This window comes from Nycticebus coucang, chromosome 10, assembly GCF_027406575.1.
Source record: "Nycticebus coucang isolate mNycCou1 chromosome 10, mNycCou1.pri, whole genome shotgun sequence".
NCBI classification, from domain to species: Eukaryota; Metazoa; Chordata; class Mammalia; order Primates; family Lorisidae; genus Nycticebus; species Nycticebus coucang.
Genome location: NC_069789.1, coordinates 113,701,578 through 113,719,874, shown reverse-complemented (window position 1 = coordinate 113,719,874; position 18,297 = coordinate 113,701,578). Strand labels below are relative to the sequence as shown.

Sequence of the window (18,297 nt, the reverse complement as noted above, 5' to 3'; positions counted from 1 at the left end):
CTCAAGAATTCACATCTAACTTCTCCTGGTTCTGGAGGTCATGCCAGAATCACAGTTTCTCTGGGGGTCCTTTCTGATGTCCCTGCTGCAAGGATTCCTTCACCCCTGGGCTCTCACAGCCTCTGGTCTCTCCCTCTGTCAGACCCCAATCACCCTCTATTGGGACTGTCTGCAGCTGGGTCTGTCTCTTCCATCGGACTGGGAGCTCCATCTGCAAGGGCAGACGTGGGTCTGATTCACCTTTGAGTCCCCAGTGGGGGAGCGTGGGGGTGGAGAGACCAAAGCGGAGGGAGGAGAGAGAGGGTGGGAGAACAGAAAGGGAAAGAGAGAAGGGCAGACCCTGACGGGGGAGATGCGAGGAGAAAGAGGAGAGAGGGGAGGAGAAAGCCAGAGAGAGGAGGGATGGAGACACAGAGACAGGGAGGGTGGGAGGAAAAACAGAATAAAAGGAAACACACAGAAGACCCACAGACAGCAAAAGGGATAGAGACGCAGAGGCAGGGGTAGAGAAAGACAGAAGGACAGATATCGAGAGGGAAGGGAGGACGGAAAGAGACAAGAGAGGGAGCAAATCTCAGAATGACACCGGCAGAGAGAAAAAAGGCAGCGGCAACGGTGGGGTGGGGGAAGGCGGCGGCGAGCGCGCTCGGAGCGAGAAGGAACGAGGCAGGCAGAAGAGGGAGGGGGTAGAGAGAGGGGAAGGGAGGCGAGGTGGAGGGGACCTAGGGAAAGCCGAGGAAAAGCGGGCACTGGCCGAGGGAGGAGGGAGGGAGAAGTGGGAGCGCCGGCAGCCCCGCCGCCTCCCCGGCCTCTCTTTTGTCCCTTCCCTCCGCTCTGCGTCATGCTCCCCTGGCCCGGCCTCCCCCTCCCCGCTCCCTCCCCCGCCGCCCCGCTGCTCCTCCCCGGGGCTGGATGGAATTTTTTCCCCTGGATCGGGGCCAGCTCCAGGGCAGGGGGGAAGCCAGGCCGGACTGGGCAGGGCGGTGGGGAGGGGCCGGGGCGGGGGCCCCCTGGGGAGGGGGCTGGTCTGACGGCCGCTGGGCTGCTAGGTCCGGGGAGGGGGAGCCCGGGACCTCAGAGCCGGGGAGGCGGCGCCGGCCGAAGGGAGCTGGGGAGACTGGAAGGAGGATGGCGGGGACCGCAAGAGGAAGGGGAGAGGCCGCCGGGCAACGGAGGCGGGGAGAGGATGGAGAGGACTCCGCGGCGGTGGGGCTCGACCGCGGGCCTGGGGCCGGCCGAGGTGACCCCTTACCTCCGACGCGGGAGCCGGGAGCCGTGAGTCTGCGAAAAGGGCGGAGAATGGGGCCTGGGGCCGGGACTCTAGGGTCCCTGAGGGAGGAGGCGGGGGCCGGGATTTCTGGGTTCTTGGAGGAGGAGGAGGGCGCTGAGAGCTCAGGCCCCTGAATCATTGAAGGAAAGGGTTGGGACCAGGATTCCGGGGTCCGGAAGCTGGAGAAAGCTGGGAACACGTCCTGGATTCTAGAGCGAGGACAGAGATGGGGGCTGGGTCAGGTAGCATTGGCGGGTGAAGGAGACCAGGGGCGAGATGCCCGAGCTCTCCTGGGAGGTGGAGGAAGACAGTCTGGCTTTGGCCGTCCTTCTGGAATCGGAAGGGTTAACGTCTGGCTGGAGGGGAGGGGGAGGGGCAGGGATGGGGCTGCGGGGCTTTGAGGGGTCAAGGGTGAGCCGTGCCAGTGGGAGGGGGCTGAGGAGGAGGGGGGGAGGTTGTCTGGGCTGCCAGACAGGCCAGGGTCAGCGGCGGGGGCAGGGGATGTCTGGCGGAGGAGAGGCCCAGCATCCAGGCTCCCTAGGCGACCCGGGATTCCAGCTCCCTCCTCCCTCAGACCTGGGAGTCCACCGCCTCCCAATTACCCAAATCCAGACCCCTGGCCCCTTTCCCCCCCGGATTCAGGAGTCTGGGCCCTTAGCCTCTTCTCTCAGATCAGAGTCCACACTCGAGCCTCCACCCCTTTCAAAACCCCAGAACCCCAGCCCCACCTCTCCAGAAGCAGGAGCACCAACCCCTCGTCCACTAGAACCCAAGAGCCCAGGTCCCCGCCTCCCTTCAAAGCCTGGATTCCGGGGACCCTCAGACCCCTCCTGTCTCAGAACCCAGGAGTCCCCACCTCCTTTTAAGACCCAGCTGGAGTCCAGCCCTCCAGGGGTTAAGGGGGCGGGGCCATCTGGTTACCATGGTGCCAGACTGTTTGGGTCTGCTCTCTGACCCTTGGGGGCTCCCCAGGGTCCGCGGAGAGGGGGAAGGGGACCTAGGCCTGGGGGAAGTCCAGAGCCTACCCCATTCCTAAAGCCAGACTATGGGCCCAGGGCTATCGCGTTTCCGCCAACGCCTTGTCCAGTGACCTTGAACAAGTCCTGACGGGTCTCTCTTCGCCTCAGTTTCCCCTAGGAGGAATTGGTTGGGGGTTGGGGGAGATGCTCAGGTCCCAGCAATCTTAAGATTCTCAGCTTTCCCTCTCCCCTCACCCCCCTCGTCAGGCCCCAGGCAGCCCCAGGGCATGCCGGGAACCCGGGCCTGGGCTCCGGGCCAGGTGGGGGGGGCAGCCTCCTCCCTTCCCCTTCCTCCCCACCTTGGCCTGACTCTCGCCCCCGCCAGAGGGTCTGGGAGGTTGGAAAGGAGGAAAGGGGGAAGAGAGATGGGACCGCAGACCAGTCTCTGGGCCCTGCCTCCCCCTTTTCCTTCTCCGCCCCCTTCCCGCCTCTCCTCCCCCTCCTCAGCAGGTCGCTACCCCAGCCCTGGGCCCCTTCTCCAACCACCCCCACCCCACCCCCAGCTCCAGACCTGGCTCTCCGAGCTGCGAGGGGGAGGGAGAGAGGGAAGGAGAGAAGGGGGAGGGGAGGGAAGAGAGAGACTTGGGAGGGAGAGAAAGGAGAGAGACCAAGGCAGAGGGTGAGAAGGAGCCCTGGAGATGGAGAGAAGGGGAGGGGAGGAAGGAGAGGAAGTGAGGCGAAACCCCGAAAAAAAGCGAGAGGAAAAGGGTGAGAGTAAGAGAGGGAGACAGAGCCTGGGAGAGGGTCGGAGAGAATGAGAGAGACAAAGAGAGAAGAGGAAAAGAAGGGGAGCACGAAAAGCAGGAGATGCATAGAAAGGAGGGAGGTAAGGAGGAACGGGGAGGAGGAGGGGGAGAGAGCATCGGTGCAGGGCCAGGGAGCGCTGCAGATGCTGGAGGAGGCTGGGACACAGGTGAGAGGACAACTGAGAGAGAGATAGAGACAAGGGGAAATAGGGGCAGGGGTAGCACAGGCTGCAGGACACTGTGAGGAAGTGGGAGGGTGAGAGCAAGAGAACTGGACAGGGGAGAGCCCAGGTGGGGAGGGTGGGTGGCAGCTGGCCCCTCCCACTTACAGGCTGCTTGGCTAGTATCCTCCCCTCTCCGGGACTGGGCCTCCTCACCTGCCTCACCTGCAAAATGGGGATGCAAAGAGTACCACTCTGTACACCTAGGGGTGTCAGAGAAAAGACTGGTGCTGGAGGTAGGGTGCAATGTCAGTGCCCAGAGGTCATAGCTGTCATCGTTACAAATGACAAGAGGCCAAAAGAAGGGGGGGGGGGAAGTACCCAGAGAGGCTTTGAAGGTTTCCTGTCCCCTGCCAGTCCCCTAGCCCTGGGCTTGGCGCCTCTGCAGCCTGACAGGAAGGTAGGTAGGGAGCACGGTGCCCAATGGGCTGGAATTTCAAAACAGATGTTCTCTCTGACCTGCACCCAGGAAGCCAGGTCTCCTAGCAGGCTATGCCTGATGATCTGGGAGGTTGGAAAGAAGGGAAGAGGGAGGCCTGCTTGGCTGGACTCCCAGGTGCAAGGGAGGAGGAGCTGAGGGCCTGGACCCCTAGGTCTGAGGGAGGAGAAAGGGGCTGGGGACCTGGATCCCTGGGTCTGAGGGAGGAGGGGGCCAGGGATCTGGACCCTAGGGTCTGAGAGAGGATGGGCTGGGGGCCTGAACTCCTGGGTTCCTTAGGGAGGATGGGCTGGGGGGCTGAACTCCTGGGTTCCTTAGGGAGGAGGGGGGCCGGGGGCCTGGACTCCTGGGTCCTGGCACCCACCCGTAGAACCGACCTTGCGGGGCCTTCGCCGCACACAAGCTCGTGTCTGTGGGTCCGTGTCGGGGGCTCGTCATCGCGGCTGGGGCCTCCCCGGCCCTCCGCGCCCTCCCTGGCCCTCCTCACCCCATCTGTCTGTCTGCTCTGTCCACCCGCCGCGCCCCCCGGGCTGAGGTAGGAGGTTGTATAGTTGAGGAGGACACCCAAGGAGATCACTATACGGCCTCCTAGCTTTCCCCAGGCTGCGCCCTGCACGGGACGGGGCCGGTGGGACCCCTAGCCTCACCGCTGCCCCGGAGACCCTGGGAGGAGGAGTTGAGCTGTCCATTATCCCCTCCCTGCCTTCCTTGAAGTTTCTCTTCCATCAAGAAATCTATTTTACTTTCTCTGTCTCCATCTCTGCTGTGTCTCCCTAGCTTCTGCATTTCTCTGCACCCTGGCCTCTGGGACCCTGTCTCCATCTCTCTTACTCTGACTTCTTGCATCTCTGATTCTCCCCAAATCTCTTCTTATCTCAGTTTCTGGCTCTTTGGTCTTTCTGTCCTCTGGCATTTTAATGTCTCTATGCCTACCTCCATCTCTGGGCCCCATCTCAAAGCCCACCACAGGGCCTGTTGGGGCCACCATGTACCATATTGCCGGCCTCTGGGTCCCTGAGACCCTTTAACCTGTGAGGACGTCCAGGGTCACAGGTGAGGTTCTTGGGAGCCTAGCGTCTGGCTCAACCACAAACCTGGGGTTTGCAGTCCCAATCCCTGACCCCTCACACCCTTCCTCCAGAGCCTGACAGTTGACCACCAACCAAAACTTGACCTCTGGCTCCAGGCCACTGGCCCCTCCCCCACCTCAGGTGACCTCATAAAGGTCACCATCTTCTCTCTGGGCCTTGAGACCCTCTATGATGGCCCTATTTGCCTTGCCCGGAGCAGTCCCATTTGCCCTGCTGGCCCTTGCGGTCCTCAGGGCACCGACTTGGGCCTGTCTCATCTGCTTCACTACCCATACAGAACGCCTCCACATCTGCCAGATGTTTGCTGGGATGGACAACCCTGAGCTCAAGAGATGCGAGAAGGTCTTTACAGACGCCTTCCAGGGCCTTGAAGACATTGAAATCAGTGAGGAGACTTTCCAACTACCCAGGGTCCACAAAGTCAAAAGAGAAAGGCTCAGAGACACTGAAACAGGAAAGACCCAAGAAGACAGAGAGGAGAGGGGGCAGAGACTCAAATCAGGGAAGGCAGAGATTGGGGGGTAGAGAAAGGTGGAGTAAGAGGTGGGAGAGGGTAGAGATTGGGATGGAGAGACTCAGAGAGGGGAAGGTGAAGGTGGGAAGGCAGAGACTCAGAGAGGGGAGGAAGTCCATCAGGGACTTGGTATGGGGAGCTGACTCCTACAGACTCACTCCTTCCTACCCCCAGACTATGATGAGAGAAACCACCTGCATGACGCCTTCACCCAGATGACCCACTCCCTGCAGGAGCTGGCCACTGCCCACGGTGAGTGGTGAGGGGTGGGACTCCCTTGGTACCTGTGGAGGAAGGAGACCCTGGTGGCCTGGGAGGGGTACTGCTAGGAGGCCTAGTGAGCTGGATCACTAGTGGGGCATCTGGGGGCTGAGCAGAGGTCACACCAAGCTTTTTGTAAAAGGTCCCCAAGGAGGGGGATGTTCCCATCTATGAAGGGCCAAGCTAAGTCCCTCATGGGGATCCTGAGGAGCTTGAAAGCTGGGTGGGTTGGGGCGCAGGATTCCAGGAAATGCTCTTTCTCCTCACATAGGCTGTAAGGTCACAGGAGGTGTTTTTTTTTTTGAGACAGAGCCTCAAGCTGTTGCCCTGGGTAGAGTGCTATGACATCACAGCTTACAGCAACCTCCAACTCCTGGGCTTAAGCGATTCTCTTGCCTCCACCTCCCAAATAGCTGGGACTACAGGCGCCCACCACAATGCCTGGCTATTTTTTTTTTGGTTGTAGTTATCATTGTTGTTTGGCAGGCCCAGGCTGGATTCGAGCTCACTAGCTTTGGTGTATGTGGCTGGCGCCTTAGCTGTTTGAGCTACAAGTGCTGAGCCTGTCACAGGAGGTTTTGAAAAGACTAGGAAGAAGTCCAGTTCTGGCAGGAGATGGCCTCTCTGGGGCTGCATGTGGGAGGGACTTGGAGGGGACAGAAGGACCTGGGGTGAGGGGTCAGGCCAGAGGGGAAGAGGCCTGAGGTGGAGGTGCTGGTGGGAAGGTGGAGAAGAGGCTGAGGTGGCGGGGAGGTGGGGGGGTTGTGAAGGTGGAGAAGAGGGGACAGGCTGAGAAGGGGCTGGAGGGACATTCTGAGTCAACTGGGCTGTTAGGGGAGGGAGAGGAAGGTTCGAAGGTAGTGCCCAAGACCTGGTTTCATGCCTACAGGGTCATGGGTCATCCCTGAGATGAGGAGCCTGGGAGAAGGAGCTAGAGTGGGGACCGATTATGAGCTAGATTAGGACATAGGGACTGAGGGATCTGGGCACATCCAGGAGACAGATACCTGGCCACAGTGTACAGCTGAAAAGTCAGGGAGGCCCAAGACTCTGTCCTGGGGGCACTGAGGAGCCATGGGAGGGCTATGAGCAGGGGAGGGGGCTGTCAGCTCTGGGTGCAGAAGTAGCCTCTGGTGCTATGGAGGACAGGCCAGAGGGAGTCTGGAGGCCGGGAGAAGCTGGTGCAATATGTTCCACAGATATTTATTGAATGTGCCAGGAACAACACTAGGGACATAGCTGTGACCAAAACTGCAAACCGCCTGCCCTCAGGTTGCTCATACGGGGGTGGGGGCAAAACAGACAATAAACAAAAGCAGTAAAATACTTCAGTATGGTGACCTATGCTGTGGAGGGGAAAGGAAAGGGGACAATTTTAAATAGGTTGGTCCCATTGAGCAAAGACTTGGTCACAGTGATAGTGGGAGCCACGCAGATAGTCTGGGGAAAGAGAGTGCTTCAGGCCACCAGAAAAGCCAGTGCAAAGGTCCTGGGGCCAGTGGGGCAGGAGTGGAGATGGGATCAAAGAAGTAGCAAGTAGATCTGAGGTAGGGCCAGAAAATTGACATTTCTATCAAGTTCTCAGTTGGTGGCAGTGGTGCTAGTCCCCAAACACACTTTGAGAATCTGTATTATAGACCCTTGGAATGTTTTAGTCTTAAAATGAGGATGCTGTTGGAGGATTTTACACATAGTCAGCATCTGACTTAGGATTTAGTAAGATCCCTCTGGCAGCCATGTGGGGCCAGAGTAGAGACAGGGAGACCAGCGAGAAGCCTGTCGGTGGCGGCTCAGACCCATTGAGGTGGTTTGTGTGACCCATGGTGAGGTCTGAGCTGAGAGGCACAGGGCATGAGGATTTGACTGTGTGAGAGGGTGTGTCTGCCAGACAGAGTTATTCACATTGATTATCCTCCTAAAAGATACCCTCATTTCTCTGTGAGGCAGGGTTTTATAACACCACTTTCCAGATGGGGAAGTTGGGCTCAGCTGGACAAGAAAGACAGGTAAGGGGGGTGGGAAGAATGAGGACGACTTTCAAATCTTTCCCAGATAGAAGTTGGGAGAGATGTTCAGGTGACTCAGGGCTGCCTCTTGGCAGTCACAGGTGATGCTGTCTGTGCATATCAACCATAGAATGGATGGCGTGACAGATGAGGGTGGTACACCACATGCAACAATTAGGTGTGGAGGTTCTGGGTTCACAGGTAGCTATGGGACCTTGGACCAGTTCCCTAATCTCTCCATGCCTCAGTTGCCCCACGTCCAGCTCAGAGATAATAGCAGCTCACTATGAGCTAGTTACTGTTCTAAGCACTAACAGACAGTATCTCAGGCAGTCATTAAATGGTCCCATGAAATAGTTTGGGGTGAGGACATTCTTATGGAATAGGACATTCCTGCCCATCCTGCAAGGCAGACACAGCTATCGTTCTTATTTTGTAAGTGAGGAAACTGAGGATCAGGAAGGTTAAGTCACTTGGTCAGGGTCACATAAGGAGGAAGGCTTGCGATTGATGCCTCAGATTTGAGACAGGTGCACTAGAGGTGGAAGAACCAGGACTGAAGCCCAGACAACACCAAGCAGAGTCGGAGTTCCTAACTATGTGCAGTTCTTTTGGAAAGACTTAACATCCACTCACTCCCCCTTGTGGTCCACTTGATATAACCCACACCCCTTGGCCTATTTGGATACAGATTTATTATGTATTACTAGATATGTAAACCTACCCTGACACCATGGCTTGCCTGGTATATCTCACACTCACCCTCCCCATGAGTCATTTGGTTTGGGGCCTGGATATGCCACAGATGGGTCCTCCAACATCCTGGCCTCTCATTTGAGCTCCCCACTCTGACCACATCCTCCTAAGCATCCTGCCATTTCAAGACCACATTCCTGCTCTGTGGTCAAGGGGAGACCTCTAAGCCCTTGACCCCTCATTTTGAACCCACTTCTTGGCTTCAGTGCTCCCTCTTTCCTGGCGTATGCCTTTCATCCACTCTCTTGCTAATATCCACAGTTCCCTTCCCTTTTTTATGGCTTCAAGCCACAGAGGAACCCTTCCCCCACTCCCTGCAATGGCTTAAGCAAATGAGAAAGTTTATTTCTCCCATATCAAACACATCTTAAGGTAGGTACCTAAAACTAGTCTAGTATAGCAGCTTCAGTTTTTAGGCCTCAAGCTGCTTCTAGCTTTCTGGTCTGCCATCCTAGGCTAGAGCCCTTATCCTCATAGACCTGTATGGCTGCTAGAGCTCCAGCCCTCAAAACCAAGTTTCAGGCAGCATGATGGGGGTAAAGAGATCAATAAGATAGCACCACCTCCCTTTTAAGGTGACTTCTTGTGACTTACATCTGACACTTCCACTTTCATTTTAGTGGCTATAATGGGTCACATGATCATAACTAAATGCAAGGAAGGCTGAGCAATGAAGTCTTTTAGCTGGGGGGCATGTTCCCAGATAAAATGTAGTGTCCTGTTACTGAAGAGAAAATAGAAGTATTTGGAGGCAACTGACAATTTCTGTTATCAGTTTCTAAGGGCAAACTAATAGAGGAATTATTTTATAACAAAGTACCATAGTGGCTTAAAGGACAGAAATTTATTTTTTCACAATTCTGTAGGCTACAAGTTTGAGATCAAGGTTTTGTTGTCAGCGGGATTGGTTTCTTTATAGGCCCATCCCCTTGGCTTGTAGATGCCATCTTCTCCCTGTCTTTACAAGTCTTTCTGTACATGTCTGTGTCTTAATTTCCTTTTCTTATAAGGACACCAGTCACACTGGTTTAGGGTCCACTCTAATAACTCCATTTTAACTTAATCATCTTTAAGAACCCTACCTCCCAAGTACAGTCACATTCTAAGGTACCAGCGGTTAGGACTTCAACATATGAATTTAGGTGGGGACACGATTTAATCCGTAACAGCCTGCCATATTTCTGATTTCCAAAGCCACAACAGAAATCAATGTAGCCATCTGCTTTCTCTTTTTTCCCCACTGGAAAAGGCCACAAAACCTGATAGTTTGGAGGCCATTACAATGGTCAAAATCCAAACACCCACAAAGAGAACATCAAAAAGTGAAAGAGGAGTAGAGGCTGGAGACATGGAGAGGTGGCCAATGAATGTCCTGTGTAAATGGAGTGGCTGCTGCTAAGCTGTGGCTAATGCCTGCCTGATGGAAATGCCATCTCTGCATTATAGCCCTTCTAGTTATTTTTTTAAAGAGATGCCAAACATTTTAAACCAGTTGCCGACATACAAAATTTGAGAGACTTCTCAAATTTTGTATGTCGGCAACTGGTTTAAAAAGGAAACAAAACACTTTTCAGGACAAATTTACACATCCAGGGGATGGATTTGGACCATAGGCCACTATTGTGATCTCCAGTTCCAATTCCAGAATCTTGGAATTCTTTCTACACATATTTATTGACCACTTTCTAAAGGCTTGGGGCCCTCCTCTGGATTCCAAGGACACTGCACTTAAGAGATGGATGTATGTACATAACTGCCCACAGTGTGGTGAGAGCTATGAATGAAGTGAATAGGATTCTAGGTTAGATTTATGTTGATGGAAAGCCATTAGGGAGGTGATGCTTGAAATGTAAGACCTGAGGATGACTAGTAGTAGAGGAAAAATGTGCTAGAAACAGAAACCAGGGTGTATAAAGGCCCTGAGGTGCTAGGAAATGTTTTTGTTTTTTTTTATATTAAGGGAAATGAAAGGTGGGCATGAGGGATGGAACAGAGGAGGAGAAGTACACCTTGGTGAGATATTTGATCTTTTTCCTGCCTCCCCTCACCCCCCAACAAAATAATGCAGACCATGCCAAGAGGGGTTTCCATGCTGGAGAGACTGGAGATGCAGAAGAGACTTGGGGACACATCTGCCTTCACAGTAGACAGAGTAGGCGAGGAGGAGGACGGAGGACCTGGAAATAGGAGAGGCATAGCATTTGGAGGGGCTGGGGAAGGGGTGCAGACACCATGGCAATTCATCCTATCAAGCTAGGCCAGGCCTAGGGGAAGGGCCTTTACTACAAAGATGCCCCTCTACCCTCCAGAGTCTTTTGAGGTTGCCTTTTCTGATGCTGCGGAGAAAATGAAGGAGGTTATTGAACAGCTTACAGAAGGTAAAATGGATTCCTTGGCTCTTCTCTGGCCCCACGCTCAGAAACACACTCAATTAGGAAACCATTACCCCCCTTAGATCCACAACCTCGCCCATTAGTTTCAAATCTTGGCCTAATCTCTGAGCTCCAGCCCTTCCTTGTTGGGTGACTTTTCCTGCCTAGAACACTGGATCTGGCTCTGCTCCTTCCACGGAGGTTTCCTCTCTAGCCAGGACCCATCTTGGGATGTTCCTGACCCAGACCACACTAGGATCTCCGTGGCTGGCCCTGGGCACTCTGTGAAATGTTTCCTCTCCAGCTGGCCTCCCTTAGAGGGCTACCTTGGCCACACTCCTTCTCCAGTGAGCCTCCTGATTTGGTCCAGTTTCCCTGGAAGGTTCCCTAGAATCTAGCACCCTTCCTTCCTTGGTGGACTCCACCCAGACTAGCCCCTCCCTCCTTAGGGCTGGCCGCGGACCCGTGTATCCCTTCCCACACGCACTTAGATGGCCTGTGACTAACCTCTTAGCGGATGCCACTGGGCCACAGGTCTGACCGGATCCCCACGTGCGATACGGCAAACTTGGCCCCGCCCCCTCAGAGGAATGCGTTGGACCCCGCAACATCCTTCAGGCCAGGGGGGCTTCAGATAGGGTCCCTCCCGCGACTTTCAGCGTAGTGACTCTTCCTCTTTCTCCACAGCCCAGGCCTGCATCCCTCCCTGCGGTAAGGACTTAATCTAAATCTAACTGCGGTGGGAGGGAGACAGTCGTGGCCTAAACTTCAAGAGCGAGAAATGGGCGGGCTTCACAGACGAAAAGGGCCAATAAAAGCCCTGTAGGAACCTCATAGAAGGCGGGTCAGAGAACCAAGCAAACCAGTAGGAACACTAGACAGAAGAGTCGCGGGAGCCGGCCAGCTAGAGGAAGGAAGGCGGGCCGAGATTTTACCTTCTAGCTGGGCAATAGACCTTCAGGTGGCCAAAGGGCCCGGGGATGGGAAAGGGAAGTGGAGCCCAGACCCAGTGTTCCCGGCCGACAGGACTCCAGGAGGCTTCCCGACGCTTCCGCTGCAGCGGGTGCTATTCCAAGGTCTGCAACCTCCCGGTGGACTGTCCAGGTTAGGGGGCGCGGCCTTGACATTGCGAGGGAGGGGCGAGGCCTGGTGTGAGCGGGCCCCAGGGAGTATGACCCGGTTTGGTTTTCAGTTCGGGATGTGACGGTGACTCGGGGTAACCAAGCTATGTTTTCTTGCGTCGTGAACTTCCAGCTGCCTGAGAAAGAGATCACCTATTCCTGGAAGTTTGCAGAAGGTGTGAGTTGGAGCGGGATTCACGTGATGTGTTTAGTAGATGAGGGTGTCAGGATGTATGAGGTGGGTGTCCGGCCTAGATGGGGGCTTCGCGCAAAGACAGGGTCCTGGTATTTAGGGGAGAGGTCACGGATCAGACAACTGGGCCAGACACGGTGTAGGTTATGCGTAAGGGTTTAAGGAGTGAGGGTTGGGGGTGCGTGTAGGGAGGCAGAGTGAGTTGAGGGCTCAGGGGGCGGAGTCACGATTAGAAGGCGGGGCTATGCTTGAAGGATCCGCGAATAAAGACTGAGGCAGGAGCCCAAAAGTGCGTGGTTGGGCGGGGCATGTTTGTTACCGTCTGGAAAGTGCGAGTGGCCAAAGCCATAGCTGGGCTGGGGTCGGGCTCCGCTCCTCCACCTGCTTTCAGCCAGAGTGTCCCGCAGCTCCGGACTCAGGATTTGTCCTACTTCCGAGATGTGCCGCGGGCCCATGGATATGTGGCACGGATCCGGCCGGCGCAGCCCAAGCACCGCGGGACTTTTTCCTGCTTGATCACGCACGACCAGCGCCTCCTGGCGCGGCTGTACTTCTTCCTTAACGGTGCGTGCGGGCTGGGCTGCGCGAGGAGGCGGGGCTGCTCTGGAGGCGGGACTCGTACCGGACTGACGTGCGCGCCCCCGCAGTGACGGGCCCGCCCCCGCGCGGCGAGACCGAGCTCCAGCGGACGTTCAAGGAGGTGCTGCGCTGGGCGCCCAGGGACGCAGAGATGATCCAGCCCTGGAGGCCGAGCCTGGGTGAGCTACTGGCCAGGCCCGAGGCTCTGACGCCGATCAACTTACTCCTGCTCGCGACTGTCGCGGCTCTCGTATCAGCGTCTGCGACCCTGTTGATGTGGTGAGTCCTTGGGACCCCAGAGTCCCATTATCCAGCTCCTTTTTTCTGCAGACTGGGTGTCTGGCTCCCACCTCCTTTCTTTTTTAGATCCAGAGTCTGGGCCCTCACCCCCCTTTTCCTTCCTACCCACGAGTCCAGACTCTCAATATCCTCCTTCCTCAGACCCAGGGGTCCAGGCCCCATCTACCTAGCTTCCCAAACCTAGATTTCTGGTCACCACTCCCTCCTCCAACACACATGCCTCCTTGTTTCCCCAGGATGTTGTTTCAATGGTACTTCAGCGGAACTAACAAAGGTATCTCTTCTCTCCTTACCCTATTTCCATTCCTAAAATAAAGAATATTTCAACTTTGGATTCTTAATCTTTGATGGGAGTAGGAGGAGGTACAGCATACCCTACACATGCCCAGGTGAATACTGCTCCATAATAATGCTAACAGGCTATCACAGTGCAGGTTTCTCAGAGTGCAGAGGGCTTTAGGTGGCAGCCCAGACCCCTCCTGAGACTTTTGACAGTGCCCTTGACATTACCATCTGCAGAAAACTTCCTGAAATAGAGTCCTTGATGTTGCCCTCAAAGCTTCTTCCTCTCCAAGACTTTCCTCCTATCAGAAAGAGCATCACCATCTACCATCTAGCAGTTCAAACCAGAAACCTATTTAATTTCTTACTTAATTTCTCCTCTACTTCCAATTCATTTCTTCAGCCTTTTTATTTCCTAAATATCTCTGTCTCTCATCTGGGTACTGGAGCAGCCTCCCTACTAACCTCCCTGGTTCTACTTAGCCTTGCTCTACTGCAGTCCATTCTGCAAGTAGCAATGGGAGGAATATTTTTAAAGTGTGTCAGATCAGGTCACTCCTCTGCTCAGAATCCTTCAGTGGCTCCCTACTGCCACTGGAACAAAATCCAATTCCTTGTCAAAGCTTACACAGCTTCACAGGTTCTGGGCCCTGCTGACCTCACTAGCTTTGTCCCCTCCCACCACTGTCCCTTTGATCTTTCTACTGGGTAGATTCTCTGGCCTTTCTTCCTTCCTTGCATTCATTATGATTGATCTCACCTTCTCCAAGATCTTGGTATATGCTGTTTCCTGCCTAGAATAATGTTTTCTCCTTTTGTCTAGATAACTCAATTATGATTTTCCCTGAGCAGCCATTACATGTATTAACCAGTTAATCCCTCTGACAACTCTGCAAGACTGGCACTGCATTTCCTGACTCGACCTGGCCTCATCTCCTTTGCTTCTGTCCAGTCCCACTTTTTTGTCACTCAAACGTACAAGATCAGTCCCATTTCCAGTGCTGTGCTTCATACTTATAAAGCCTGCCCTCTGAACATCACAGACCCATGTTCCTCTCACTGCACAGACCCCATCTCTGTTGTCATCGCTGACTACCCCTCACACTATGTGTTTGACATCCCCCAATTTTAGCTTGTGCCTAGGATTCTTCTTTCCCACCTTAAAAGGAAACCCCTTCTGAACTTGTACTCATTATTGTTCACTGATGCATTTCTCTATGTGGATTCATTCAGTGAATATTTATTCAGCAATTACTATGCATTATGTAGAGACAGCAATGAAGAAATCAGAAGAGACAAAAAATATGTATAGTACTGTCATGGAACTCAGATTCTAATGGACAGTTAAGGAAGACTGTATACTCACCACTTCTGACACCAAATTTGTGGGTGTTTTCCCCCATGACAACCAATTCTCTGGATACTAATTGAGTGTACTATAATTTAATTCATTTCTGAAATCAACCACCCAGAGTTAGTCTCAAACTCCTCAGGTTTTCAGGGTTCAGGCCCACAGACTGCCTTGACTTCAGATGCCAGTTACAGTCGGAGTTCCCATAACCTGCACCTGTGCCCCTCAGCTTGCTAATTTGCTAGAATACCTCACATAACTGGGGGAAACATTTACTTAATGTTTACAGATTTATTATAAAAGACATTATAAAGGAAACAGATTAGTAGCCAAGAGGTAAGTAGGGAGAAGTCTGGAAGGGTCCCAAGTGCGGGGGTTTCTGTCCCCATAGAGTTAGGGTGTGCCACATTCTGGCATGTGCATGTGTTCACCTAGAAATGCAATGAACTTGATAGTTTAGGGACTTTTTTTTTTTTTTTTTGAGAAAGAGTCTTACTACATCACCCTTGGCAGAGTGCTATGGTGTCACAGCTCACAGCAACCTCCAAGTCTTAGGCTTAAGAGATTCTCCTGCCTCAGCCTCCCAAGTAGCAGGACCACAGCTGCCCGCCACAACACCCAGCCATTTTTCTGTTTCAGTTGTCAATTGCTGTTTGGCAGGCCTGGGCTGGATTCCAACCCGCTAGCTCCTATGTATCGGCTGGCGCTCTAGCTGCTAAGCTATAGGTGCCGAACTAATTTAGGTATTTTTATGGAGGCTTCATCATAGGCCTAATTATTAGCTCAATATCCAGCCCCTCTCCTCACTGAGGGGGTGCGGCTCAAATTTTCTTCTCATGGTTTAGTCTTGCTTGATGATCAGCCCCTTCCAGAAGCCCACCCCAAGTCACACTCTGTAGAACAAAAGACATTTCTGTTACTTAGAACATTCCAAAGGATTTAGGAGCCCTATTTAAGATGCTTCTGTCTCCCACATCACTTAGAAAATTCTAAGAGTTTTGGGAGCCCTAGGTTAGGAATTGGGGGCAGATGCCAAATAAGATTAGTATGTCACAGACAATAAGCAAGAAAATTAAGTAAAATAAACTGTATATCAAGTCATGTGATAATATGTATGATGGAGAAGATAAATCATAAAAGTGGAATGGGGAGAAGAGATAGCAATAGGATCTTTAGAGAAGACCTCACTGAGAAGGTGACATTTGAATAATGATGGAAAGGGGATGAGGGGATGAGCCTTATGGGTATTTGTGTTAAGGGTGTTCCAGGCCAAAAAAAATATAAAGCCTGAGGCAGGAGTGCTAGGCATGGGGGAGGAATGGCCAGGAGGCCAGTGCAGCTGGAGCAAGGCCTAGAAAGTGAATACACAGTGAAGTCAGAGAACTCAGGCACCCAACCCAGCAGAATGTTGGCCACCATAAGGTCAGCAGAACTTCCTCTGTGTGAGATGAGAGTCCTGGATGGTTTTTGATCCAAGGAAGGTCATAATTTGATTATTTGATTTTTTTTTTTTGAGACACAGTCTCATTATGTCACCCTCGATAGAGTGCGATGGTGTCACAGCTCACAGCAACCTCAACTCTTCGGCTTAAGCGATTCTCTTGCCTTGGCCTCCTGAGTAAGTGGGACTATAGGTGCCCACCACAACGCCTGGCTATTGCTTGGTTGCAGTTGTTGTTGTTTAGCAGGCCCAGACTGAACTTGAACACACCAGCCTTGGTGTATGTGACTAGCACCCTACCCACTGAGCTATGGGCACTGCCAGATTTTGTTTGTTTTTTTTTTGAGACACAGTCTTATTGTGTCACCCAAGGTAGAGTGCCATGGCATCATAGCTCTCAGCAACTGTTGGTCTTGAGCAATACTCTTGCCTCAGCCTACCAAGTAGCTGGGACTATAGGCACGTGCCATTATGCCCATCTAGTTTTTCCATTTCTAGATACAGGGGTCTCACTCTTGCTCAGGCTGGTCTTGAACTCCTGAGCTCAAGCAATCTGTCATGATTTGATTTTCATTTGATAATAGATGGGGGCTGGCAAGGGTGAAAGCAGGCATCCCTGTGAGGTGCTGCAATAATCCAGGCAAGAGACACAGGTCGTGGACGAGGTGGGGAAGAGGCAGTGGCTCTAGGTGTGTCCTGAAGTCAGGAATGATGGGATGTGTGGATAGATGGGCATGTCAGGTGTGAGAAAAGGAGGAGGGTCGAGGGTCACCAGGGCAGCACAGTGTGTGAAACCCTCTCCATCTGCTATATGGAAATGTTCTAGAACCGTAGATTCCAATGCAGCAGCACCAGACACGTATGTCTGTGAAGCACGTGAACAGTGTCCTGTGCAACCAAGGAACTGAATTTATAACCTTAGGTAGCTTTAGTGAGTTTTTTTTTTTTTTTTTTTTTTGTAGAGACAGAGTCTCACCTTATCGCCCTCGGTAGAGTGCCGTGGCGTCACACAGCTCACAGCAACCTCCAAATCCTTGGGCTTAGGCGATTCTCTTGACTCAGCCTCCCAAGCAGCTGGGACTATAGGCGCCCGCCACAACGCCCGGCTATTTTTTTGTTGCAGTTTGGCCGGGGCTGGGTTTGAACCCGCCACCCTCGGCATATGGGGCCGGCGCCCTACCCGCTGAGCCACAGGCACCGCCCGCTTTAGTGAGTTTTAAGTTAAATAGTCCCTGCTTTGTCATCATAGAAGTCAGGAACATGTCTGGGTGTGCTCACCGATGGCTCACTCTCGTGTTTACTTGAAGGCCAGAGAAGCATTTGCTTAATTGTTCCTATACTTGCAAACCTGGCAGAGTAGATGGAATTCAGCTCAATGTTTTGGGGACATTGAATCAAAGAATGAATGTTCCATGTGGTAGTGACTACAGCATGGACAATACAGTTCTAGCATTTGGGGGCCTGACCCGTGGGGAGGATGCAATTCTGTTGACAGAGAGGGGAGAGGGAGACTGTAGGAAGAGGGAGCAGGTTCCAGGGGATAAGCAGGAAGGAAGTGGAGGAGAGATGAGGAGCACAGTCTGAGATGCCTACTGGGTGTCTAAGTGGAGATGCCTTGGAGGCAGTTGGATATGCAAGTCTGGGGTTTAGGAGCAAGATCTGGTCTAAAGATAAGTTAGGAAGTCCTGTCTCTGTACATGGAGTATGAACTGGCATTCAGAACCATAATGCTGGATGCACAGGGGAAACAATTATAGACGGGTAAGAGACAAGTGTGAGAAGAGGTGTCTCCAGTGTTAGGCAGCCACATGAAGAGGATCTAGGAAGGAAAACTGAGGATGGAAGGAAGCAAGGTAGTGTAGCACTAGGCAAGCCCATTTCATGAAGGAGTGATTGGCTATGTCAGGTGCTGCCAAATTGTGAAATAGGAGGCCTGAGGATTGGCCATTGGTTTTAACAATGTGGATATCATTGGTGAACTTTACAACAGCAGTTTCCATGGGGGCACAGTATCAGATTGGCATGGGTATGAGAGTCAATCGAAGTCAACATCATTTGTTATTAGGCAAGTTCAAGCCAAACCCACAAAAAGATTCAACACCCACTAGGGTGGCTGTAATCAAAACTCAGGTAGTAACAAATGTATAGAAAAACTGGAGCCCTCATATATTGCTGGTGGGAATATAAAATGGTGCGGCCCTTGGGAAAACTGATAGTTCCTCATAAAACTATAAAACTAAACATAAAATCACCATAGGACCTACCAGTTTTATTCCTAGGTATATACCTAAAGAATTAAAAACCTATGTACACACACAAACACACAAACTGGCAC

The 18,297-nt window shown here is 52.9% G+C and overlaps 1 protein-coding gene across 1 annotated transcript in view; it reads left to right on the top strand.

The window, feature by feature from the left end:
* Nucleotides 1-3,077: 3,077 nt before the first annotated feature.
* The window catches only part of SPACA6 (sperm acrosome associated 6), a 35,485-nt gene continuing 20,265 nt past the window's right edge, over nt 3,078-18,297 (top strand). Inside the window, exons 1-10 of the mRNA XM_053606181.1 lie at nt 3,078-3,202; nt 3,614-5,171; nt 5,475-5,552; nt 10,633-10,701; nt 11,383-11,406; nt 11,722-11,799; nt 11,888-11,994; nt 12,037-12,039; nt 12,417-12,573; nt 12,657-12,867. Coding sequence (XP_053462156.1) covers nt 4,955-5,171; nt 5,475-5,552; nt 10,633-10,701; nt 11,383-11,406; nt 11,722-11,799; nt 11,888-11,994; nt 12,037-12,039; nt 12,417-12,573; nt 12,657-12,867 — 944 coding nt within the window. The 5' untranslated portion in view covers nt 3,078-3,202; nt 3,614-4,954. The remainder of the gene's footprint in view (nt 3,203-3,613; nt 5,172-5,474; nt 5,553-10,632; nt 10,702-11,382; nt 11,407-11,721; nt 11,800-11,887; nt 11,995-12,036; nt 12,040-12,416; nt 12,574-12,656; nt 12,868-18,297) is intronic.